Source organism: Chroicocephalus ridibundus, chromosome 2, assembly GCF_963924245.1.
Source record: "Chroicocephalus ridibundus chromosome 2, bChrRid1.1, whole genome shotgun sequence".
NCBI lineage: Eukaryota > Metazoa > Chordata > Aves > Charadriiformes > Laridae > Chroicocephalus > Chroicocephalus ridibundus.
The window spans coordinates 102791517-102818133 of NC_086285.1; the positions used below are offsets into that span (position 1 = coordinate 102791517).

Below are 26617 nucleotides of genomic sequence, written 5' to 3' on the forward strand. Positions count from 1 at the left end.
GACTAGGGATCATTCTACCAATTTAACAGTGCAGATGATCACTTTCCAGTGTCTAGAAAAATTCCCTAGCACTGTTTAATTTGTTAGTATTGACATAGCCATAAGTTTCTCGTTGATTCATTGCAAACTCAATTTTGCAAAGCAGCAAGTATATCTGGCCCTGATTCAAGAAGGCATTTAAATAAAAATGCCTTCTCCATTAAAAAAACTCACACCATTTAATACTATCCCCGCTCTTGAATGGAATGCCCAGACCAACCACAAATCACTCTGAAGACCAGCTGTTGCTCAGTAAATTCAGGAAATGTTACTATAAGTAGAAGAACCCATAAGAAAAAAGAAAAAAAAAGGCAGCTGAAACTTTATAGTTCACCACAGATAAGGAAGATTTGGAGCTTTCTTAGCATCTCTCTTGTTTTAGCTTTCCACGTTCACTGCTCTTACAGTCCAATGGAGCACTCACTACTGCTGGAACAGGCCAGAAGGCTTCTTGTACTTGGACACTGTAACTCTGCTCATGAACGTCTGTGGATGCGCTGTGTGACCACCTTTGCCCTTTGCTTCAATTCTGTCCCGGGCACAGGATCCACAAGCATACATATATATATATATATATGTACTCATGCGAAGAGATCCATGCAGAGTGACATTAATAAAATATTGGCCTCAATTTCTTTGCTAACACTGACCATTCTTTGGAATTAAAACAACCTTTGAAAGGCACAGAGATCACGCCTCTTATCTGCTTTTCACAGCCTCTACTAGCTACTGAAAGATTCTCCATTTCTTCCATTCAGTTACATGTCCTGACTTCAATCCGTGTTAGGTGATCTAATCCTCCCCTTCAATCCCCAGGGTATATGCTTTCTTTCCACAGTTATTGTGGGCCTTGAATTCAGAGTTGAATGCTTGTTTTCCTGCCCAGTGGGCATTACCTCGACAAGGATACGCCTATTTAAATGGATGACCATTAAATTTTGACACTCCGTGACTGTTACCTCTTCCTCAGGTGCAAGATTTCTTCTTATTGCCTGCTGTGGTTTTTAGTTCAGCATGGTGGCAAGTGAAAGCAGAAAAGGCAATAAAGTCTCATATTTAAAACTGAGTTTGAGAGCGAGAATCCTCAATATCAAACAGAATTTATAAACTGTAGACAAACTTCCCTTGATGATCATAACAGCCTAAGGAGAACTTAATTAAAATTACTGGAGATATCTCTAAGCAAAATTATACCCCTGTACACAGTATTTTAAAAGGAGGCCAACAGAATCACAGCAGAAGCCAGGGCTGCTTCGTTCTGCTGTTACATTGTTCAACTAATGGATAAATAGCAGATGGTGTTTCAGGATTATCAGGTTAATCCAGCAGGCTTGTTTAGTAGGTAACAAGCTAGAGAGGAACAGCTCATGGTTGTGCTGAAAGTTTATAGGAAAGTAGCACACACACGGTGACCACGGTATGATAAGCATTGTATTTGCAGGCAACATCTGGTTATACTTTCTGTGTTTGATTCTAACTAATGACCCTTAGGCTCCAGGCCATACATCTAAAGAATGTAGGTATCCAGTTTTAGGAATGAGTTAATTTTTGCACCCTATATTTAATAAAATATAAGTAACCATTAATTAGTTTTCACAAGTTGTCACATTTAAGATAAATGAGGCACTGAGTCTCAGTTAAGAGTTAAGATGCAATTTAAAAATATATTGGATGTATTTTGCAGGTGTTGAAGGGGGTTGATCTTCTAGAACAGCAGATAGGATAAAGCAGCTTGATCAATTCATTCAGTAAAACGGCTTTTAGCACTGGATGATTTAGCCTATGCTAGCACTATACACAGTTCAATTTTACATTTATTTTCAATTATTTTCTTAGCATCACTCCAGCGCTTCCTGCAATATCTCCTGCATACTTTAAACACTTCCTCCCTCTGTCATCTTCAGTTTTAAAATATTTGTGACTGTTGCTATACATGACAATAGGCATCATTTTTCCACTAAATGCATGCTCGGCTTTTTACAGGAATGTAAATACTTGAATATAAAGTTAAATTTATATGTAGCCTTAAGTCATATATATTCAAATAGAAACCGCAAGAGCACTTTTGCAGCTTTCAGAGTTGCATCTGCATATAAAGCCACTATTTCCTCTAGGTCCTGCTCTCTTTTATAGCTCTCAATAGCCACATTTCAAATTCTATTTTCATTAGCGAACATCCCATTATTTGAAAAGGGAATTGCTACTTATATATCACAGAAATATAGTCTTCTCTATCGGTTACTTGAATCAAAAATATCATGCTTTTAACAAATTTGAATCAGATCTGCCTAGACATACTAAAAGAATATGCCAAGAGTTTTGAATATACCATTGATAACAGTGGCTTATACAATAGGAGACTGAACATAAGTGCAGTGGAAGCATAACCGAATTAATGTATTTCTTCAGAAAAGAGCCATAAGATCCCCTGTAGATGCAGTGATTATAAATCACTATATAAATATTCAAAGTCCTTTTTTTTTTTCAATATGCTTATAAATGAAGCATTTCCAAGAGAATAAAGGTGTCTGTAGGAATACAGACAGTGGTAGCTGATCTATTTCTACTGTTGTTCAATGTTACAACAGAATTCTATGCCAGGAGACTACTTACTTTACGATATATACACTCACATGTAGCAGTTTTACACTGCAAAGTTTGAGAGATCTGAATTCCAGCTAAATTCATTAAAGAATACTTCAGTGCCAAGAATGGTCTCTCCTCTCCCAGATTCTGCCAAGATCACAATGAGTACGCTCCTTCCCAGGCCAGTAGGACTGAGGAGAAGTTTTCTGGAAACCATAGTGCCTGGCACCACGTCCAAGAGCAGAGACAGTATCAGTATCTCCCCCTTGCAGATAGCCAGGCTCTATAAAGAACCTGTGCGTTAAGGCTCCTGTTGAAAACTGAATCCATTCACACAAGTAACAACTGTACCACAGAGTAGTCATGTAAGGGGAAAAAATTGCCAGGACATATTTAACCTCTGTGTGCTTGACTTCATGACTGGATGTGAGTAAGCAAGAATCTCTTGTAACTCGTGATCTTTTTTAGCCAAAATAACACAACTTTTTTTCCACTCAACTACAGCCATCCCTCAGAAAAAATAAAATAAGTAATATGAAATACCTTAAGAGGAAGAACTTCTTTATTAATACCATAGAAGTAAGCCATTGCTTGTGTCCACGAACAAAGACCTGCTACATTTCCACACACTTTTTTAGCAGTCTCAAGATTATAATCCTCCATATCCAAATAAGGCTCCAAAAGATCCACAGTTTCTCCTGTAATTGAGTCCTAGGCAATGAAAAGGAAAAATTATTTTTTGAAATGGATTTTAGAATAAAGACTGCTTCGCAGAAACATTTTTCTTTTAAAAAACATGGTGCTACCACTTCTTACAGAAGAAACGAACAAAACACCACTGTTGTCTTCCACTGTTATAAAGGACAGATTAGTTGTTTTTTGTGAACTCAAGCAAAAATAACTCCTACTTCTATTGCAACAGATTGACTTGAGTTTGCATTTAATATCCCTATTTGACCCGTAAGATTTACAGACATTACTTGTATTCGTAGCTCCATGACAACTTAAGCTGATCTAAGTTACTCCTGCTCCAGCACTGTACATTCTTTCCTCTCCCCTTCAACCAAATGTTCTTGCCCCACTTTTAATACCATCACCAATGCTCGGTGAGCTAGTCTGGAAGCTAATATGACAGAAATCTAATTCAGCAAACTAGTGATCAGTTTTCTTCTAGGCTGGTTCTCTGAGCAAGCTCACCATGGCATCAGACAGGAACCAGTGTGAACACAGTTAAGGGAGTCAAACACGCAGCTTTACGAAAGAAAAAGGTCAAACTGCAAGGCACTGACTTCACTTCACTGAAGCTCACCCTTTTCCCTAACTGTAAAAGCGATTTTTTTCAGCTGTTCACTTCATTATTCTAATCTCAGATTTTTTCCACGCTAGCCAATCTGTTGAGAACATGAAAAGCCAGATCTTTGATGATGGTGGTTAATCTATAATTATGTAAGTGTCATAAGAAAATGGAATTCATCTCCTTAAGCCATGTATAAAGTAGAAGAGCTTATACAGGGTAACAATGGTTACCTAACAATAGAGGCATTAAGAATCTTCCTTTTTTTTGGCCATATATCAATGCCTTTCTTTTAATGCATCTAAAAATCATCCTTCGTTCATAGTCAAGCAATATACCCGTTTCCTGCTTTTCTGCATAGCTGACTGTCTTGTACTTGCCTGATCCCTAGCTACTATAATAACAAAGACATTCATTATACTTTTTCTAAGATCAGACATGGTGATGTTTTGACTATGAGCATTTGCTAAAATGTAAAATAGGGCTGGACAAACATTTTGACTTTTTCATTCTCCTACTCAAAATTATGAGCTAGGAAGCAGGCAAAGGTGAAGCAAAGACCAATCAATCAGCAGTGTCCTAAGTCTCTGTTCAAGAGCTTGAAAAATGTTAGCTTTTCCTTCTAAGTAATGAATTTTAAACCCAAGGAACTATTTAATCCACTGATCTTCCTTGCCTAAAAAAATTAGGAAAGAACAAAAATCTCACAAACAAGCAGTGTAGTCTACTCAGAACTCCAGACACGATGAGCTTTCTTCTCACATATACTTAATCTTGGAAACAAGAAATGAGGCAGAACAGCATGTGAAGTACCTCTTCACCACATTCCTAGTGCTCTTCACCACATTCCTCAGTATCATTTCCTGCAAGAACTCAGTCCCACAGAGGTTGCTCTCACTCCTCTGAGTAAAGTTAAATGTGTTGCAAACTACCAGCAGGAACACATACACTGTTAATAAGTGCCCAAACTGGAATCCTCATTAGAGAGAAGCAAGTGCATAGCTTAGAAAGAAGGAGTGCATAATTAGTCCCCATTATCTTTAAACTAATTTCCTCTTTCTGTTTAGTGAAGACAGCACTTGGGAAAGTGACCTGATTGACAGCCCCAGGAACAGGCTGCCTACACAGGCAGTGCGAGTTTCCACGTGGTGCCTTGTCAATACAGCTCACTGGGAGAAATGGCTCCTGGGGATAGTGGGAACCATGGTTTCAAGCCCCATCTGCACAACAAAAACACTCCAGTAACTTAGAAAAGTCATCAGCAAAGTGCACAGCTAAAGCAGATTAAAAAATCAGTGTACAAATGAAAGAGTATGTTCTGCAACATTGCAGAAAACCCAGGTTTTACCAAAACTGGCTTGGTTTTCTGGATTTTAAAGTTGGGCCATGATTCTGCCATTCCATATTCCACCCTAGCTGTTTTTCTGGTCCAGCTGTGACAGCTTTCTTCTCTTCCCTGCAGAAAAATTTCCCTTGTCTCACAGTTCAGTGAATACTGCTGTAAATGGGACAAGTTTCTGTCCGGACAAATAGAAACCTGTGTTTGCTTATTTTTCTTACAGTCGATACTAAGGTTCTCAGTTCATTCTGTATTTCACTACTTTTCTAGTGAAAGAACCCCCAAAGTTCCCAAATATCTCAGTATTTTTCCTGACAGGATGCTCGTTTTCTTCTGTATTTTCTCCTAGTTCCCCACCAAATAATTCTGGAGACAGAGTTCTAGAGCGCTTTATATGCAAACAGGCCTGGTAGCGCTGGAGATGGTGAGCCATTTGAAAAATCAACAGCAAGTCCTTTTAAGGCAAATTCCTACTGAGAAGCGGGAGCTGCCTGAATAAAAATAACACTAAGTTTCTCCAGATTTGATCTAGTGCTTGGGATACTTGTGTCTGCCGTGAAAACTCTGTGGCCCAGGAGAAAGATCACTGAAATGATGAACCATGAAAAAGGAGCGGAACACAGTCATGAAGGTATCCAGAGCTATAGGTACACAAAAACCTCATCTGTTTCAAAATACCTTTAAAGGTAAAAGACATTTTCACGTGATTTCATAAGGTAGTTATAGGGTACTAATAGTGCCACTATTAACTTCTTACCTTCTGGAAAGTAAGCAACATGCTAAGAAATCCTGAATTATTCATTAGCTTTAGAGCCTCAGTCCATGACGGCTTCACAGATGGGCGTTCTTGATCAGGTGTTACTGAGTCTATTTTTCTTTGGAATAAAAGTAGTACACAATCCATAATTCTCATGATCAAGTGAGGAGGTTTACCCAGTTTTCTAACAGTTGCAATGTCAGAAGGTTTTATTGTCTGAAAAATTAAAAAAGAAAATAAACCATTTATTTAAGCAACCACTTGATGGTAGAGATAGACATTTTTTGGGAGGACTGTGTATGCAATGCAATTGCTGCAGTTTTGCAGGTCACTCAGAAGCAGTACTGCAGAAAGTCCATAAAGGTAGTACCACTCAATGGCTGCTTTCTTACCCAACAGTAAAGGAGGTACTGCCCATCTTACCTCTGCACTGCCTCAATTTTCAGGGTTTTTTCTACAAGGATTAACAAGTCAGTGCTAGTCCTTTCAATATTATTTTTTTTAAGTCAGAAGCATAAGCCATATTATTACAAATAATGATCATTAACTACATGCATGTTCACAATATCTTTGGTTCTGACCTGCAGGGCTGCCTCAGCCTCCTCCAGTGCAGGTCTTGCAGCTTCAAGCTTCTCTTCTGCTGCTGCTTTATCAATGGCAATATCATCCACAATGGCCTGAGCCTTGTCTTTTACCTTTTGCACCTGCATTTTCACTTTTTCAGCAGCTTGGGCTTTCATAGTTACTTCCAGTAAAACTTCATCAGCTTTTTTTGAAGCTACAGCCAAATCTTTCTCCTTCATCACCAACTCTTTGGAGAGCTGATTTACTGAATCCTCAGCTTCCATCAGTTTTGCAAGACCTGCGTTGAACAAATTCCATTTTAGCAACAGGAATACCTATTGAGGAACCTCAGTGAAGCAATCTGGATACTTAAAATAAGTCACTCAGATTCGTATTTAGGAACCCCAGTGAGTGATCCCATTTGTTGATCACCAAAATTTAGCAGGGGTAATATCCATTTGCTATTTAATTTTTCTTTTCTTTTTTTTTTTATATGGGTAAGAGTCTTCAGAATCTGTCACTTGATCACTTGCTTATATTCTTATATATGAGAGGGACACTAAAGATTAAACACACATATCGAAAAGCATTAGTATTGTGAATGGCACTCTTACGAATTAAGTGTGCAATTTCAGAATACTATGAGACCATAAGAAGTACTAGGCTGTACTCTCTGTACAAAACAAAGAGGAGGAACCTGCCATCCTGAGCAATGTAAATGAAGACACAAGGAGACTAGGCTGAAATCACCTAGAAAAGTTGTAAGTATAAAAATCCTTATACATAAATGCATGCATGTAAATGTAAAAGCATCGTGTAAATCTTTCTAACCATCAAAAAAAAGCACATATGTTCCTTCCAGGCAGCCAGACGCCCTCTGCCTATGGAGGTATGTGTACATAGCTCAGTTCTACAATTGGTGACAAAGGGAGAAGAAATCATTTAAGTTCACATTCACTTCCAAACACCATTCAGGTTCAGAAACTAATTGTTTACAGTGCATGACCTCGTGCAGTGCGATATTTTGGAAATTTTACATTTGGCACATAACTATTTCTTTAAAAGATTCTTCAGAATGACTCAATCTGAACATTTATTTACCTTCCCTCATATTTACTTCTAGTATGTTTAAATGTGAAAACTAGGATCTCAGAAGTTCCTTGGCATGCATACATACCAAAGCAGGAGTTTCAGGAATTTTAACTGCTAACTAATACTATTTCCAAATCTCATCAGCAATCTGCAACATTCACAAAGTTAATTGAAACAAAACCTCCATATATTTTGTAAACACACACAACACAGTTGAAAACATAGGAGTCTGCTTCCAAACGAAAGTGAGCTCATGCTCACAATTTGAATTTACTCACAATTTAAATAAACTAAATCTCTAGATGTCTAAGAATCTATACTTCTACATTCTTTTGCTCAGATTCTTCTTACCTTTTTAAAAACAAACAAATGAAACACACAAAACCAAAAAACAAACAAACAGATTTTACAGTACCTGTTCTCATGCGCTCAGACAAACTTCCAACATAGCCAAACTTTTCTTTGTAAATAGCTTTGTAGCCTCCAATGAAGGACAGGTAAGATTTTGGAGTCACAAATGTTCTTCGCCTATATCGTTCAAAGTATTCAACACATTTTTCAGCTACAATATCTTGAAATGTTCCCATGGTGTTAACGACACTTTGCTTCACTTCATCTGTGCACTCAATATGGTAGGAAACTAAAAAATGCTGTGCAACCGCTACAAGAGCATCTTTGGGCCAGCGCTGGAACCAGTCCACGGTACAGCCTGAAATCAGACCTGGAAATTTGAGCGCACGAGTTCTGAATTTTTCCCCAACAGGAGAAAAACAAAGAACCACATGCAGGTTAGTACGAACTCGAGCAAGAAAGTAATTATAAAGATTTTCACCAGTGGGAGTACGCCTTGGGTACTCCTTCTTCATTGCTGGTATCAGGTCTTGTGTGATTTCACCTATTTCATCTCGTGCAAAAAGATTTGAAACTTCACCTGAAGCCAAAACATTGTTCATGTACTCAAGAAAAGATTCATCTCTGATTTCATTGTCTGTGAATATAAAGATAATGCCCTTTCCTTTTTGCCCAGCAGTGCGGTACAAGATTTTCAGATCATCCAACAGGTTATTGGTGGCATATGTTCTGGGATAGAAAAGAATTAAAGAAAGAGAAAAAAAAATCACAGATCAGTTTAGAAAGTATCTGTCATCTGGCTCAGCTTCCTTAAGGGAAGAAAAGAACTACATAAGAAATTAATAGCACATTTCCTGGTTTCATTTTTTGGGGGTGTTCTTCTCTTAAACATTTTCCCAAAGTGAATAATCAGTACTACAAATCACGGAAAGGAGGTGAAATAAACAGAATAACGTGCTGGAAAAAAAGATGGTAAAAGCAATACTATGTCTAAGGTAATTATCATGCTGCTTTGCATCCCTACAGTCTGCAGACGTAAACTATTAGAATTGTAGGTTAATACAGTTGGATTAAGTTGTCAAGTAGGTTCTGATACCTGTCACCATACGTAAATACAGCTGGATTATCTTTCAAAGATATTGAGAGCAGGTTAAAGGGAATCATTAAGAGACAAGAATAACCAAGACTGAGGTTTTTATCGTCTTATTCGGTTTAACTGAAATCAAGCCCCGTAAATCCTGTTTGAACATTATCACTTGGGCTGATCAACTCTGCTGCAAATTGAGACCATGACTGGTTCTTTCATTACCACTCTTATGGCTGGTGCACACAAGTAAGATTCAAATGAAGTCAAGACAAATTCAACTATAGATTTCAGATTATGCAATATAAAATGAAGTAAAGTAAGGTTAATAAAATGTCAGATTGTGCCCATTATGTTCTTAGCCAATTAAAGCTGAAATTAGGAACCTGTTTTCTTTGAAATGAGTTTCTTATTTTCAAGAGTCTCTTCAAAGTCATAAGTAATACTTGCAATACACACATGACCCATTCTTCAGTATTTGAAAACACTACTCAATTTTTCTATTAAATTTGCCACACAGAAAGTATCCCTGTTCTCCCCCAGCTCCATGTTACCACCGGTCTATAGATACCCCTATTGGATGCACTGCAGAACTTGTAAAAGAAACCTACATCTTCAGTTTGCATGGGTCATCTACAGTTATTACAGTGATTTGTGGTATTCTCATAAAACCATAAGAATTTGTCTATTGAGTCAGAATAGAAGGCCATCTAGCTCGATACTCAACACTGGCAATGGGAAATGCTACTTAGAGAGAAAACATGAGCCAACATTCACTCTTCGCTGCTCATTTCTTTCTTCCCCCCTCCATATTCATAGCCATTGTATTAGGAATATTAGAAGGTATGTCCATCTTGTCCCTTCGGTATTCTTTTATGAGCTTGCTGATATTGTCTTCTTCCACAGCCTCCTGTGGCAAATTACAAAAGATGACTATCTGTTTTGTAAATACACACTTTCAGCTACCTTCTTTTGGCCCACCTCCAGTTAGCTTCAGCAAATGAACACTTCCTAAGTGACAGAGACATTTATTTGCCTTATCAATGCATTTTGAATCCTGCAAGTCTAGGGACTCTGTTCTGTGACTCTACTCTTTCTTCTTTCCCTTTTATTTTTGTTCCCACTGTTCCTTCCTTCTGCTTCTGGGACACAAAAGAGACCAAGATATGTCTTTCTTGCTCTTTCCTTTCATCAGAAACCTCATGACATTGTTCAAAGGCCTGATATATCTCTCTAAGGAAGATTTCTCAGCGTACCGAGTAGTTTGCAGGGTGAAATACACACTGCCAGCCCTCAGTGCTCACCCCTGTAAGCCCTATGTCAAAAGAGAAACAGGTGAAAAGCAGTGGTTACTCCCAGTCACTTCAGGAAGGCTTATATAGAATGCCTTCCAGACAATTAGGTGGCAATGCTGACCAAGCCTTGGAGAGATCTCTTCCAGTCCTTTTGTCAGGAATGACAGGGACAGTTTCAAAACAACATCCAGAGAATAAAGACAGAGAAAAGAAGCACTCTTGTGCTTGTACGCTTTCTCTACTTGTCTTCCCCCAACTCCTTCTCCCTCTGAAAAGAAACCAAGTAAATGGAATTTAAAATATAGGCTTCTAACTTTTAAAAAAAAAAAAAAAAAAAGAAAAAAAGTGTCCCCCCCACCCCTCAAATTTCTATAAATGATTGAATTCCAGCTTCCAGCACTACCTACAATCAAGTCATTAATAGCAGTTGTAATAAGAGTCTGGGTACATAGGCATCTATAGTAAAAGTTATTATTTCCCCTGCCCATCAGCATTTGCCCACTATACAGAGTACATCAGCAGATTATTCCATGTTATCTTTTGTGCAAAATGGTATTTTTAGTGGGATTTCAGGGGGTACATTGCAGATTCAAATGCTGAAGGAAACACAGATTTCTTGTCAATAGCATAAAGACACCAAACCAAAGACACAGGATCTGTCGTCCATAGACTGTGCGTTTATATGGGTGCTTTTGATTGAAAATGTAGTTTACAATGAGGGATAAAATGTTTGACAAGTTTGCATTTCAAGTTGATTGTGAGCAATTCATTTCTATGGCAAATTAAGGAGCAAATGTCTAAGTACACTGTGTTGTGTTACCTTGTTAAAGTAATCTGAAAGGTCTCATATCCAGCAATATATGACGCTAGTCTGGTCAGACTCTGTTTTCCAGATCCACCCACACCCACCAACAATGCATTTCCTTGTGGAGTACGAATAATCCGTGATATTTTAATCAAATGGATGATTGCATCCTGTGTATTGAGAAAAAAATGAAGGACAAAAAGATGTAAAAATGATATAATGTATATTCATCTGGAAGCACATTACTGAGTGATTGCTTCTCAACAGCCAGGTGCCTTCTGTGGAGCTTATGCCAAAGAGTCAGTGCTGTACTCATCAAAATCAGTAAGAGATTTTCCCCTGACTTCACTGGCGTCAGGGCTAGCTCAAGAGAAACGTCCTTGTATCAAGCTCATATGAAGAAACGTCATATCCAGTGTTTGTACTCGTCAGAGCTGAGGGCATGCCCCTTAGGGGATGGAAGGAAAAGTAGAAAGGATGTGGATTAACAACCTCCCCCAACCTTTTGAGCTGAGCTATTTACAGGCTCTCTAAATAGGCTGCCAAATGTAAAATACAAGTACACTATAGACATTTCTTATTCAACTGCTGTATTTATCAGAGAGATATAAGTAATTTGAAATGCCCTAACAATCTGTTAAAGCACCCAGTCTAAAGCTGAAGAAAGCATCATGCATCAAGAGACCTTTGAGAAGGAGGTAGCTTCCAGAAACGCATAACATTGACAATGTGCACTGTAGAAACAAATGAGTCATGCTTTGCATTATGCAAGACAGGAGAAAGAAAAGTTGGGAACTGCAAAGAGATGGAATAATTTATGGGAGTGAAGGCAGATGGGAGACAGCAGCATAGTTTTATAGAGTTTATTTGTAAGGCTTGCTGGATACAGGGCTAGCCATTCTGAGCTATTTCCAAGATAAGTTGACAGAAACATTCAAGATCTATGTATCAGTAAGTGCAAGAGACTGGGCATTTCTTCTATTAATGTAATTACAGGCTCTAATACCTTGAAAAATACTAAATCCATCCTTGATCCTCTGATTGTTTCATTGTACTGTTGCATGAACATCTGTAATCTTTCAGCCAAACAATCCAAAGAAGGGATAAGCTCATAAATTTTAGGAACCTTCAACTCTGCATCATCAGGTTCATCTCCAGCAGCTTCTGGGACATCACGCAAGAAATCCACAAAGTACAAATCTGTGGATTCATCTTCAAATAGATTTTGACCATGTTCAGCAGTAGCAATCTACGACAATACATTAGGGATTACTTTAGTAATGAAACATTTCATTGGCCTCTTTCTGTGGCAAATACTTGAACTTATTTGCCTACCTTTTTCATCGTATCTTCAAACCAGTCTTTATCACTCTGGCTGATGAACCTGTCTGCAATAACACGTCTGCACTCATGCTGGAACAAGGCTACCAAAACACTGATGCTCTGGCAGACTTCAGAAGTAACTGTAAGTATTCCTTGCCAAATACGACTGACGTCTCGTAAATTAAAGATGTAATGAAATTTAGCTGGAGTTGGTAACATCTACAAAATAACATCATAAGCTATATTCAAATAACTACCACATAAATATATTTTCTATATAGTATTAAATGAATATAGGAATTTTCACAAACTTCAAAATCAACATTGCATTAAAGCAGAAATACATGGTTGGTATTTAAGAGGTAAAGGTAAAAATGAAGAAATGACAGTAGCAATGACCAGCTCTTTAATTTCACATAGATTTCACATGAATTTCTTTGAATCTTTCAAGTCCCAGGAACATGGACTGAAGGGTAGCCAGGACAGGTTAGTTAATGATGGCATTAAAGGCCACAGTAAAAATGTCAGCATTGCTTAACCTGTGGTGTTGCTCCTGCCCTTTCTTCTAGATCATTTCTCTCACTCTCTTTTGTCCTTTCCAAGAACGTGTGAGGAAAAGTTCATGAGGAAAAAGAAAAGTAGATAAGGAAAGCAAAGAAAAGAGAGCAGAAAAATAAGGAAAGATGATCTGAAAAAAATAACAACTTGGCAAAAGATGTATTTTCTCTGGCAAAAGATGTATTTTCTCTATAGGCAGTTAATTAGCAGTAATAAGCATCATTTCTGTTGAATTCACTGGTCAACAGCTGACTGGTCAATAGTTTCACTAGAACTCTCTCTGTTTCTCTGTGAGCCAAGTTTATGTCTACAGTTGAGTTGTTTGGGAAATTCTGACCAACCTTTTTTGGACTAGAAAATATCATTTACCAAATCCCTGCCTATCCCTATCTTTCCACCATTCTCCTCCACTTTTTTCATTAGAAGATCAAATTTGGCACGTATTTCTATGCTGTTATTTTACTCTTAACTGCTCAAAATCCATTCTACACATAGATTTTATTTTCTATTTCAAAGCAATATTTGCTTAGGAATTGCAGTTAAATGCTTTTACAATCTGTTTGAAATGAAAGAAGTAAATATTTAGAATTTACTAAATACCAGATTTCATTTGTTTTGAACTGATTCCCTCCCTGCCAAATTGGACTTCTTTCCTTTAATTCATATCTTTAAAGTTTCTCACAATCCCAAACATCTTTATAGAAGATTCCTATTTAATTTTTAATTTATGGTTCCTTATGCCCTTGACTTTTTCTCAACCAGAAGACACCTAAATCTTCCTATCAGCTATGACTACTATATTATAATTACATAATTTAATTCTTATATTAGCTATACAAGGCACTGCATATGGTTATGGTTTTAGGTAGCTAACTAGGTGTTGATAGCAACAAATTCAGAACACAGGCACGAGCCAGCAGTTATATATACAGGTCACAGCTTTACAATATGAAGTATGAACACACATGACATTACAGAAGACCTGGGTCTTGTTGCTTTGTCATGGTACAGATGTTTCAAAGGCTTCTTAACAGATGTAATTTTACCTTTGCTTTTGTTGTTTGCCAAACCTTTCGAGTTGTAGATACTAATGCTGAAGCCAGTTTACATATTTCTGCAGGGAAACCTCGCTGTTCACAGAAATAGCCTTCAGCTATTGTTCGAAATATTTTGTCGATAGAGGAACTGGAAGGCAGTGTGCAGTTGTAGATGGTGAACTGGCGTTTCAGGCGCTGTGGGATGTCATTCCGACCTCCCCCAGGGTGAATCATAGCAGCTACAAATTGGATGTCAACCACATTCGTGAATTCTCCTGGTCTCTCCAAATTGTAGAAACCTTTCTGTTCCATCAGCTGTCTTACAATCTCATTAGTGATCTAGTTATCACCAAAAAAAGAGAAATGGAGCAGTTACGTATTTCAGCGTTCTCAACTTTAAAAAAAAAAAAAAAAAAAAGGAAAAGAGGAAATCTCTAACAAAATAGTAGACAGAAGGAAAGACATCCCTTATCTTTCTTAATTTCAGGTATTCTGCTGGACACTTCAGCAATTTATAAAGCCATGCAACATGGTACGAAGCAATCTGATGCAGTGGATTTTCTTCATGTAAGCTTCACGTGCTAAGCAGTTGTGGACACAAGGTCAGACATTCAACTGGATTTCCGTAATATCAAAGAAAATTTAGCACTTTAAAGTTTCAAGCCAGACTACATATTCAGATTGACAAGGGCACTTAGGTAGTGACAAAGAACGGTTAGTTTAGCACAAAGTATAGTCACACATTCACTTGTACAGAGGCAGTGACAGAAGAGGAATACAGAGCTGTACTGGCAGCAGGAAAATTAGGTTTCCTCAGCAGTAATTCATTTTTTTAATTTAAGTCAGATTTTCAGAGTATAGGTCTATATGTATTTATTTATAGAACCTCAAGACATCTCACTAGTCTTGGATGTAAACTGTGATGTTAGATTTCACCTACTAATAATTGTACTTTAAAGCCCAGGGCAGACGAAAGAAGGAAGGAGTCTCATTTCCCAGACTGGTTCTTAGTACAGCTAGTTTGGAAATTCTGCATGATCTGTGTGTAACCAAAACAAAAGGCTTAAAAGCTACAATGATTGCACCAAGTGGCTTGATGCTGACCCTAATCTTTTGGGGCTGACAGCTTATCGTTCTTGGAAAAACTGGCTCAAGGAAATTACACTTAGTACACATACTTGGTCTACTCCGTATTATGATACCTTTTTCATAAACTTTCCTATTTTTGCAACCCGCAGATCAGCATTTCCATCAGCAGCAATGGTGAGAACCACCAATTCCCAAAAGTTAACATTTTCCTTTTACCTGATCCCCCCATTCATTAATCACAGGCATGTTGATGTCATCAATAAAGACTGTCATTTTCTTCCCTGCCGGAGGACCGTATGTGGTGCCCATTCTTTTATCTATGTAACTTTCTATGCTTCTTTGAAACATATTTGGCAGAGTTGCAGAAGAAAAGTTTAGGCATTTGGTCAAGTGAACATCAGGATCATACTTCCTCGTGTAATCCTGCAAGATAAACCACTTTTAAGTAAAGTGCATCAGTAACTCCAGATGAATTGAGCCAAAAGGAGATGCAGACGCTCAGCAGCCCTGCAAAAATCAGACATATACAAAATCTCAGTACTGCTATTAACATCAAAATGTCAAATAGCAATCTACTTAAGACAATATACCATCTCCAAACTGAAATTCGAACAAACTCTCGGTTAATCTTTTGCATAAAGTTTCAAAGTATTAAGATTTAGAAGCTTTTAACAGACTTCACTAAATGTTACAAAAAGTAGACATGTGACAACTCAAGATGCAAATAGACTTTGCATCAGTGATTGTCAGGGGTTTTCTAAATTCAAGCTGTTAACGATCTATTACAGCAGTCTGCAAGAAACAAGTGAAAACCCAAATCCTTTTTCACATTTACACTACAGCACCATACCTTAGAACAAAAGCAGTGTAAAGAAATGGTACTGTAAAATTAAACCCAGCTACATCACATTTACTGACAGTTATCCTCTCTTCATGAAGAAAGGAATCCTTGGTTTTATGAATGCATACAATTCCCACAGCTGCTGCTGATGCCCTAAAGCAAAAAAGTTCCACTTTTTGGGTTTAGTGAGGTTTTATAATAGAACCGGAAAGAAAAATATGTAACCCTGGAGTCACACCAAGGCATATATATAAAGCATGGGAAGTATTTTGTTTAGCAAGAGTCCTGGGACATAAAAATCTTATTAAAAATTCCAGATTTCCAACATTATTTCTTTTTAAAGATTCAATTCTTCTGCAATGATGACGAAGTTGAATATCATTTAAATTCTCATCTTTATAATAGGGTTGACTAGAAATGTTCCCATTTCGGTACCTCAGAAAAATAAACCTATATCATTGCTGATTAAATGCTCTAAGAACACCACCAGTGAGACGTACACTCTGTGCGACAATAGCAAGGAAGACACAGCTATGCCCCCTCAAAATATTTTGATGAATAGTGTTAAACTGTTGATTTTGTTGATACAATGTTGATACAATGATCTCAATTTAAGAAGAGGTGCCCTTCAGAAATAAGTTCTTCTCAGACATCACACAAATGACAGTCTACACATGCAATGCGCAAGCAATAGTCCTGTATTTGGTGAGTACTCTTGACAGCTGATGGGTTGGTGCAGGTCACTGCTCAGACCTCTCCTCAAGGCTCCAACAGTTTATACAAAAATAATATTCCGGGTGGAGGTGCCCAGGTGCTGGCAGTGGGGACTGTGGGGCAGCCCCCTGTGAGGACAGGGTTTCCCCAAACCAGACACAGGCAGTTCCAGACGGCTGCAACAGACCCACCGGAGCCACCCCACCTGTGTAAGAAAAGGCAAAATGCTGCCTGGCAGTTCAGAGGGAGAAGTGAGAAAAAAATGTGAGAAAAACTACCCTGCAGACACCAAGGTGAGAGCAGAAAGAGGGGTAGGAGGTACTCCAGGAGAGCTTCCCCTGCAGCCCGTGGAGAAGACCGTGATGGTACAGGTTGTCCACCTGGCAGTCCACGGAGGACCACGCTGGAGCAGATATTCACACTGCAATCCCTGGAGGTCCCCATGCCACAGTAGCTGGATGTGCTGATGAAAGCTGTAGTACGTGGAGAGCCCACATCAGAGCAGGCTCTTGACAAGAGCTGAGGGCCGTGGAGAGGAGCTGACGCAGGAGCAGGTTTTCTGGCAGGAATTATAGCTTGTGGGGACCTATGCTGGAGCAGTCTGGTCTTGAAGGACTGTGCCCCACAGAAAGGACCCCATGTGGGAGCAGGGAACAGTGGGAGAAGGAAGGAGGGGAAGAGAGAAGCTGTTATGGACTGACCACAGCCCCCATTCCCATCCCCTGTGCCACTCAGGGTGGGAGGAGGTAGAGGAGTTGGAAGTGAAGGAGTGAAGTTGAGCCTGGGAAGAAGGGAGGGGTAAGGGGAGGGTGGTTTTGGTGGTGTTGTTGTTTTTCACCGTCCTAGTTTTAATCACCAATAAATTAAATTAATTTTCCCCAAGTTGAGTCTGTTTTGCCCTTGAGGGTAACTGGTGAGTGATCTCCCTGTTCTTCTCTCGACCCGTGTCCTGGGGTTGAGGAGGGGGAGGGAACCAGTAGCTGGGTGGGGGGTCTTGTAGCTGGCCAAGTTCAAGCCGCTACAACCATTCAAAAAACACACTTGTATTTTATTCATTATGGCATTTCAGAATCCTTACATGGTAACAGTAATAAATTAGAACTATTTTTGAAAAAGAAGAGGTTGTTTAATGGCATTATTTTTGTTACTTAAACTGTCAGATTCTGGGCCTAATTTTCAACTCTACCATACCAGTTTCATGTTAAATTACGGATTTTTTGCAATTCATGAATTAATAGTACAGAGAGTAAAGGTCTTAAATAACACCCTAAGTTCTTTATTTTGATATATACTGATACCTTACTCAACACTGAAGATTACTTCAGATTAATTCAGATTGCTACCTGAAGTGTTTTTACTTTTTCATAAAACCAGCTGCTTTTGTCTGGAAATTTCTTTTCCACAAGGTATAGTAAAGCAAAATTCTACAGAAGGTGAAAGCAGAAGGGGAACAGTTGTGAAGGCAGTTAACTTTCACTCCAAATCTTAAATGAGATCAAATATCTACTGGCATTATGCTCCCTTGTGTAAGGAACATACTCTGCTCTATAGAATAGACACTGGGTAAGCAACTCCCAAGAATCAGCTCCAACTATTTTTAGGGACAGGAATGGCAGCTGAAGGCTGGAGGTTGCCAGTATCTGGCCAAAATCCAGCATGCAGAATATCAAGACCACCACCCAGACCCTGCCTCTTCACTCTGCTAAAATAGTTCTCCAGCTGGTGCCAGGAACAGAAGTTGACATTACACTGGCACGCATGTTGGCATCAACAGCTAAGCTGAAAAAGTAGTATTAAAGGCTGCTGGCATTGGTACAACTCGCTTTATGTCAGGGCTCAGAAAGCACATGGCTGGGAGACACAAAATGGCTCCAGATTTTAAGAAAGCCAAAGGTCAATTTAGGCCAGTGTTTTTCAGTTATTTTCAATTTCAAGACCTCTGCAAATAACTCCAGGTACAGATGCCTGTATGGCAAATTCAGCTGTCCCAACAGTAGATCAGTTTTATTCAGGTACCTTTCATTGATCAAAGAGTCTACAGGTTCCCCTGGAAATCACAGACACCATGCTGAAAACCGTTACACTTGCATTTTTTCAAACAAGGGATGCCAAGTTTGGTATGATATATGGGTTTGCTCAGCCTTTTGATTATTAGCTCTTCTGTAGTAAGATATTAAATTTTTTAAGTGTCTTATGATTAACCTGCACCATTTTATAATATGGAAAGTATGCATTTGTTAATTTAATAGACATCCTGTTATTATTTTCTTCTACAGAAAGAACAATACGTCATTTTCAGTGAAGGAATTAAGGGACCAGATAATAAACACTAAATATACCCTCTGAAAAATCACCCTGAGTAAAGATGGAAGTTCTTTATTTCTCTTCAGTTTGGCTTGTGAAGAAAGTCTGTGCACACGGGTGTACAACAGATCAGTTCATACATGGCACCATCAACAAAGCACAGGGAAATGAAAAAATCCTCCAAGGATCAATATTTTCTTAGCAAAATCTCCAGTTTGAGATTCAGAAGGAAAGAAAAGAAAGCATGTGAAAGAGCATTTATCCCATGACCTTTTGGCCACGGTTAGCAAAGTTTAAAAGAACCCTTTATACTGGAGTATAGACAGTTACATCTTTTTGCTTGTAGACCATGTGAGTACTGGCAAAATGCCTTAGTAAAAATACTAGTATGTAATCTGAAGAAAAAACAAATTACTCTTACACTTCAATTTAACATTTGTGCCAATGTCAATTATTGCAATGTTATCATACAAAGATATTACATGTTTTTCCATTCCACCTACCTTAATCATAACTGTTTTGGCTGTTCCCTGTTCCCCAATTAGCAGAACAGCTTTTCCTTGCCTCATGATAGTGTGCATTAGAAAGTCTGTTCGGACACTGTCTACATTTGGAACTAAAATGGAATTATATCCTGGTATTGAATCTTTAGGGTAAATATACTCAGGGACCTGCATAAGAAAGACATGCAAAAAGTTTGAGACTTTCTACCTGGCCCCACGATCACTTTGCATCACAACAGAAAACCTAATGTACTTTACAAAATGTACATTAGCAAAACTTTTCTTCCTGAAAGCCAAGCATCCACTTATAATCAATCAGTACCTTGCCAAGCTTTTCTAAAAGGATGTTAGACTAAAGGGATATTTTCACTCCACTATTCTCTGTTACTTGAAGAAAGCTTTTCCTTGCTGGGAGTTCTTAAATAGTAGGGCAATAGACAGTAGACAAATCTAAGATCACTTCTGTTTCACTTCCACAGCTATTTCAAATGCATGTTCCTATTCTCTGCCACAGATATTTATGGAGAAAAGCAGAAAAATCTTTCAAAAAAGAAACTCTTGAGCATTTGTTAGAATTAATCTTCCTAACCAAATTATGCAGGATTTTAAATAACAAAATAATATGCCTCTTACCAAATACATCTTTCTTGTATACTCATTAAGAAAGCTTAGCATGTCGCAGCATACAAACCTTCTTTGACCAGTGCTCCCACTGGCCACAGGCATTGATAACAAATTCAAACATGGTTTCTTCGCCATTCACAGCTGGAAGTTCTTTCATTGCAGAGTGCTTCCGTAGGAACAGCTCCATTTTCAGCCTGTCATCCGGTTCCAAAAGAGCTCCAGCTGACCACATTACAGCAAAAATGAACAAGCGAGCAATATGTTCCTCGCTGAGCTGCTTCTCATCTCGGTCAGACAATAAACCCTGCAAAGCAGATACAATATGTAATTATTGCCCTCCTAGAATAATGACAGCACAAATAACAGAATAAGAGAGTGAAAAACTGAATGTCATATCTACCTGTAGGAGGTCAATAGCTTGTTTGATGTACATACATTCTAAAATTGGCATTTTTGGTGTCACAGCAGAGAAAACAAAATCTATCACATCCTGGAAAGGAAAAACATCATTTAAAGAATCTGTTTACCAGTTTCAATGGTACAATTTATTCTTAGATGAGACCAATTTCTTTATTTCAAGTATATTCTAAACTTTATTCCAAACGTTTCCCCCCCCTTCTGGGCTTACAAATATTCAGACTTAGACCACGAAATTTTGCTAACAATAACATATTAGAAAAATAACTTTGATGTACAACAGTTAGCAGAATTATTCATATGAGCTCCATACAGCAATTTCCTGAAGAGCAATTTGAAGACTGCTTTTCAGTTACATCAGGGATCTGCCATTTGTGCTCTCCACTGGAGATTTTAATCTATCATTGCCATTTTTGTAGTGGGAAGATAAAAGCCCTAGGATTGTGGTAATGATATGTGTATAATGCACAACCTCACCACTATAAATTTCTGTCTATCTATCTGATCTGTTCTGGCTGCACCATAATGTACCTGTCCCTCTTGAAACCAATACTCTTGGTTTTCTGTAGAACCCTGGCAGGATCCAAAGGGAATTTTGCAATTGATTTTAATGGAATGTGGACTTCCCTCAGGTTACTCCACAGTGATGGCTACCCTGCCTGCCTTTGCCAAGTGTTCTGCAACATCTTTCCAACCTGAACCATTCTGTGATTCTGTCATCTTTAGCAAAGTTTCAAATTGATGTAAAGTCCTCTCTGAGATTTGCAGTGCAGAATTGTTTTAAAATATCGATGGCCATCCCTAGTACAGACTGATGTAAATTATAACCTACTTTCAATTTCATTTAAGATTTTTTAATATAATTCCATCCCTGTGGGTTCCATTAGCCTTCATAATCTTTGGAAATCAACACTGCCTACTCATTCTGGGAAGTAAAAGTATAACAGGGACACTATGGGAGATAGTAATGTTGGAGGATTTCCATTTATGTCTCCCATGTCCTGTGAGTGAGAAAGCTAAGACAATGAAGACATTCAATCACCCAAAGATGTAAACAATCACCTAGATATTTTTGAAAAATCCATAAGGTTCTTGCCCACACACACACCAGCTTTATTCCAATATTCAGTTTACCTTTTTGCCACTGAAGTTCTCTAAGTACCCTATACTGAGTATTTATTGGCACAGAGACTGAATCAAGATTTTTTCCCCACCCTCCTGAGTTCCATCTCACTAGAATAGTAAGTAACACACACAACAAAGATAAATATTAAGAGAAAAAACTCACTTAAGCATCTTAAGCTAGAATAGGTCTCATGGCTAAGTGGTCTCAGAAAGAAGACAGTCTGAATGCGGGCATACATAAGAGGAGGAAGGCTTAGAAAACATCCCTTTTTATCTTATTTCTTGTTTACTAGCAAAAGTGCTTCCGCCTCTATGTGTTGCTTTTTGTCGTTTTACCCTCTGAAATACATGTTTTGCCCCCAGGAGTACATAGGGTGCTCAAGTGACTAATCGGGGGTTTCTGGGTTCTGCAAGGAATGGGTAGAAGTAAGTCATTGAAAGCAGCATGGAAGATTTGATTCTAAAGACTTTTAAAATCTGGATCTGAATTCTCTCTGAGATTCAGTTTCTTCATCTGCAAAACAGACTACATGTCTCACAGGGCACTGCAAATTGTTTAATAATTGATTTGAGATACTCAGAATAAAGGTATTTCATGAATCAAAGTAGGCTGTACTTTCAAGAGCCAAATTTTCACAAGAATGAGTTTTACAACACTTATGATTCCAGTGAGATTTGTGTAATTCTTTTTCTTTGAGTTTATGAAAAAATAAAAATAAAAAATCAGGTCCATATACACTAATACTTTATTACTACTATTTTTAAAACAATACATGGAAGAAAGAAGAATGCAAGATCAACATAGCAATTAGCATGAATTAGCTACTTATTTTGGTATTTTTTTTGGACAGGGGGTCTGGAAAAATGAGTTGGGCCATGACAAATGCACACAAATTGCAGAGAATTTGGATCAGGAATTTGCTATCCCTTAAAAGGAGACTGCAAAATGAAGTCAGATGGTAAAAACTCATATGAGAAAAGACTTTCACACAGCGTACAGTCACTGTGGAACTCACTGGACGGTAGAATGCTCTTTAGGACAAGAAGTTGGCAACATACTCAAAGGGTTTAGACAAGCACAAGAACAATTAAATAATGCAAAGTTCTTAGTATTTTTAATATTAATTTGAACATCAGCATTTAAATATTAAAGCTAATAAACTTTTTGGATGATATATTCAACTCTATGCTCCAGAGGCAATAGCAGCCTTTACCCAAATAAGAATAGGGTGACATTTAATGCGGAAGGAGGAATAAGTCACATCTGACTACTCTGCTGGTTTTAGGACTTCTCTGAAGTCTCCAGAATAGGTCAATAAGGGATCCAGGACACCAGATTTTATTAAAAAAAAAAGGAAAGTGAGTGTGATTTAAAAATTACTATCTTTTTTTTTTTTTTTGCATTTAAACAATACATAGACATGCTGAAACTTACATTACTTAAATAACATCCATCACTAGTTTGAGCTTCACACTTTGCAGACAAAATAAATAATGCCACTCAGGTAATTTTTTAAATTATTTCAGTTCTTTGAAACTGTCTCAGATAATTACTTCCATCAGCCATGCAACTCTTACAGGTAGAGCATCATTCACAGAGAAGAAATTGGCAGTATAGCTTCTAAATTTAAGAGAGTAGAAACTTTAGATGGGGAGTTTACTTGGAATTACTCCTAAAGAGGGAAAGGGAGGATGAAAGTCGAACCCCTCAATCACCATTTAAAAAAAATTCTGCGGAAATAGAAAGGACTCAGAGATAATCTCAATTTTAAAAAAGGTTGGGTTTGGGGGGTTTTGGAGGGTTTTTTGTGTTTGTGGTTTTTTGTTTGCTTGTTGGTTTTAATTTATCCTTGTCTTTTGGACTACCTCCTGTCTTCTATATAAAAACTAATGACTTACGGTTGAATTTATAATATATATGGAAAAAATAAATACATTCTTTCCGCTGATTCACAGCTATTATTCATCCTACATTATTGCTACTTGCTGTACCTTCATTAATAATGATTTTATCTGATATGCAGACTTTCAGTGACAAATACTATTTTTATTATCATAAATAATAAATGATTATTGTAAGCAAATTGGAATTACTATAGCAGTTGTCTTACATCTATTTTGGTTGAATTTAGATTGATTTCAAAAGGTCTCTATAGGTATACTTAAAGACTGATTCTCCTTACTTACTATATTTCCATCTATAGCCTAATCTTCATTTTCTTCTAAAAATCCAATATTTGTAAGCTGCTTATATCCATGCTTTTCTTAATACTGGCACTAAATTCACCAAGGTCTGTATTTGGGGCTTGACTACCACTGTTGATGCATCTTATTTCACCAATATTTTTTTTAGAATTTATTTACCCATTCTTTTAACATGGAGGAAAATAACAACTGTGAAAAGAGCCACCTGAATACAAAAGTACCCTCATCTGTAAAATCACTGTTATCACTTCTATTATTTGAAAAGGAACGATAGCTCATTAAAAGTGAAAGAAAACTGACAGCGTGACAGCTTTCATTTACATTTCGATAGTTCCAAATGCAGCCTTCAGCACAGAACTAACTTCATATTTCACTGAATTTTCATCTCTCAATCTAATAAAATACATATTTTTCTGGACTTTATTGCTATTGCTGCAGGCTTGGGTATTTAAATGTTGTTATTATGTTTTCAGAGCAAGTTGTAGCATAAAATATAAATAGAATTGTGGCAAAGAAGCAGTAAATTGACCCACATATACATTACTTTGGAAGCATATTTTAAAATTCATTATCAGAATTGTGTCTCTTGCTGCTGCGATAAAACTATGTCATACCATTATGTTTTGGAGGTAGAACAAAATGAATAGCTTGTTAAACATTGGTTTTAAAGTAAATGGGCACTGAAATGAAACATATCTGTAAGAAGACATTTGTTAACATTCAAGGCATTCCAAAACTATATTAGTCATTGCTCTTACCATGATTTATAAATAAACTTTCTGAAATGTCACTCGAAGTTCATTAAAAACTGCATTTGTAAAATCCAACAGTGATGAAAAACATTACAGGAGAAATCCCTGTGAAATCCAGCACCAAGTACACATGCAAACTGGTAGGAGAGAGCCAATGGGAATGCGGGGTATAGAATAAAGTTGCATTTGTTCCACAGATGTTGAGGAAAACAGAAGATAATAATGCCGAAAGATTGCAAAGTCATGACTATTTCTTTTAAAAATTCCAAAGAAAAAATAAGAATTTTGGTGTAATTAAAAAGAGTACACTGAGATTATGCTTTTAGATCCACTGTTGAGTGCAATCACCCATAATATTAATGAAACTTTTTAATGATTCAGTATGCTAAGGCCAAATAGAGGGGAAAAAACATTTGGAATGTTTTTTTGGATCTACTGATTGAACACGATTTAGTCAGAGAATGCATCAAAGAGATACCATCTCAAAACCACTCTGTTCCCTTGGAACAGAATCATTGATTATAAAATCAGAAGAGACCACTATAGTCACCTGTGCTGAGTTTCAGAATGCCACAGAGCACAGAACTGCCCTTAATTAATTTGAACTATAGAGTGTCTTTTAAAAATAACTAGTAGGCCAGATGCATTCCTGTTGCAGCCAAAATTGAGAAAGAGTCCACCAGAGTGAATCTAGGTTAATTTCTTTCTGAATTTACTTCTTTACATTTAAAACAAATAAGGAAGTTGATCCACTCCCTTTATGTATCCTAACAAGAATTAAAATTTCAGTAACAATTACAGCCAAAGAGAATATCTCTGTTTTGCCAACATACATTATAAAATAATTACAGATTTAACAATTCATTGCCAACTAACCTATGTAGACAAAACAAGCATCCAAATTATTCATTTGTTATAGTTTCATTCATTAATGTTAGAGATAATTTTCTCTTTTTTTTTAAATCCTTCATCCTTATTTTATTACATAAACAAAGAGAAGTAAATAATTGAAAAAGCACTGAGGAAGAAACAACGCTTCATTAAATGAAGAATAAGAAACGCAATAATTTTTTTTCAAGTTGTTGAATTAAGTACCTGAAATACAGCATTAAAGCAACTCCATAGGACATCAGAGTATGTAACAGGTAGCGTTTGCAGCCAAGCTCTTAAAATAGGCTTCCAATCTAACACCGAAGAACTCATGAAGACCATCCCATTACGAGAAACAGTTGCAGGAGAAGCATTGTCAATGTTGTGAGGTTCAAAAATAATTTTGCAACTGGGGGACATCGGAATACGATCTCCATTGGCCAACGTAAGGGTCTTATTATCGTCCAGAACAGAGTTCAGATTTTCAATCCATATTGCATCAACAGGTCCATCCAAAACTATCCAGATATGCTCTCCCTAAAAAAGTAGACACACAGTCAAGCAACTTTACGTACACTGACCAAAAATACACATTTACTTAATCTCAGAGAACGTACTCTTGGACATAAATAATGAGTCTTAATTCAGTGCTGTTTAGCTCAGCATGAACTACAGTTTTTATAATTTGCTCAGTGATTTTAATCCTTCTTTTCTTAGCCCGTGTCACACCAAAAAGGATATTAAGGAAAAGTGACAAAAATTAATTTGGGCTGTTCTAAGCAGAAAGCTGTCTCTTCTACAAAAGTACATCAGCCATCCGAGCATCCATCAAGGTGGATGAAACCCTTAAAATCTTTTCCGATTTAATTCTGGAACCTTAAGCGCTTGGGAAGCCTAGTGCTCTCTGGCACATACACATAATTGTGACTCTGGCGTACATTGAGCTGTTCAGATACAGAGCAAAACTAACTCTGTATTTTCCCATTTGATTTTATAATGTAAGATCATTCACACAAATGACAGGTAGTGAGAAACCTTATAGAAACAGT

At 37.5% G+C, this 26617-nt stretch overlaps 1 protein-coding gene across 1 annotated transcript in view; it reads right to left on the minus strand.

Moving 5' to 3' along the window:
* The window catches only part of LOC134511806 (dynein axonemal heavy chain 5-like), a 169252-nt gene that overhangs the window by 59897 nt on the left and 82738 nt on the right, over positions 1-26617 (minus strand). The window contains exons 48-60 of the mRNA XM_063326333.1: positions 25794-26105; positions 20600-20689; positions 20267-20503; positions 19576-19743; positions 15430-15636; positions 14134-14463; positions 12542-12748; positions 12213-12455; positions 11222-11376; positions 8087-8751; positions 6597-6877; positions 6016-6231; positions 3169-3336 (exon numbers count right to left, since the gene is read on the minus strand). Of these exons, the coding sequence (XP_063182403.1) occupies positions 3169-3336; positions 6016-6231; positions 6597-6877; positions 8087-8751; positions 11222-11376; positions 12213-12455; positions 12542-12748; positions 14134-14463; positions 15430-15636; positions 19576-19743; positions 20267-20503; positions 20600-20689; positions 25794-26105 (3279 nt within the window). The remainder of the gene's footprint in view (positions 1-3168; positions 3337-6015; positions 6232-6596; positions 6878-8086; positions 8752-11221; positions 11377-12212; positions 12456-12541; positions 12749-14133; positions 14464-15429; positions 15637-19575; positions 19744-20266; positions 20504-20599; positions 20690-25793; positions 26106-26617) is intronic.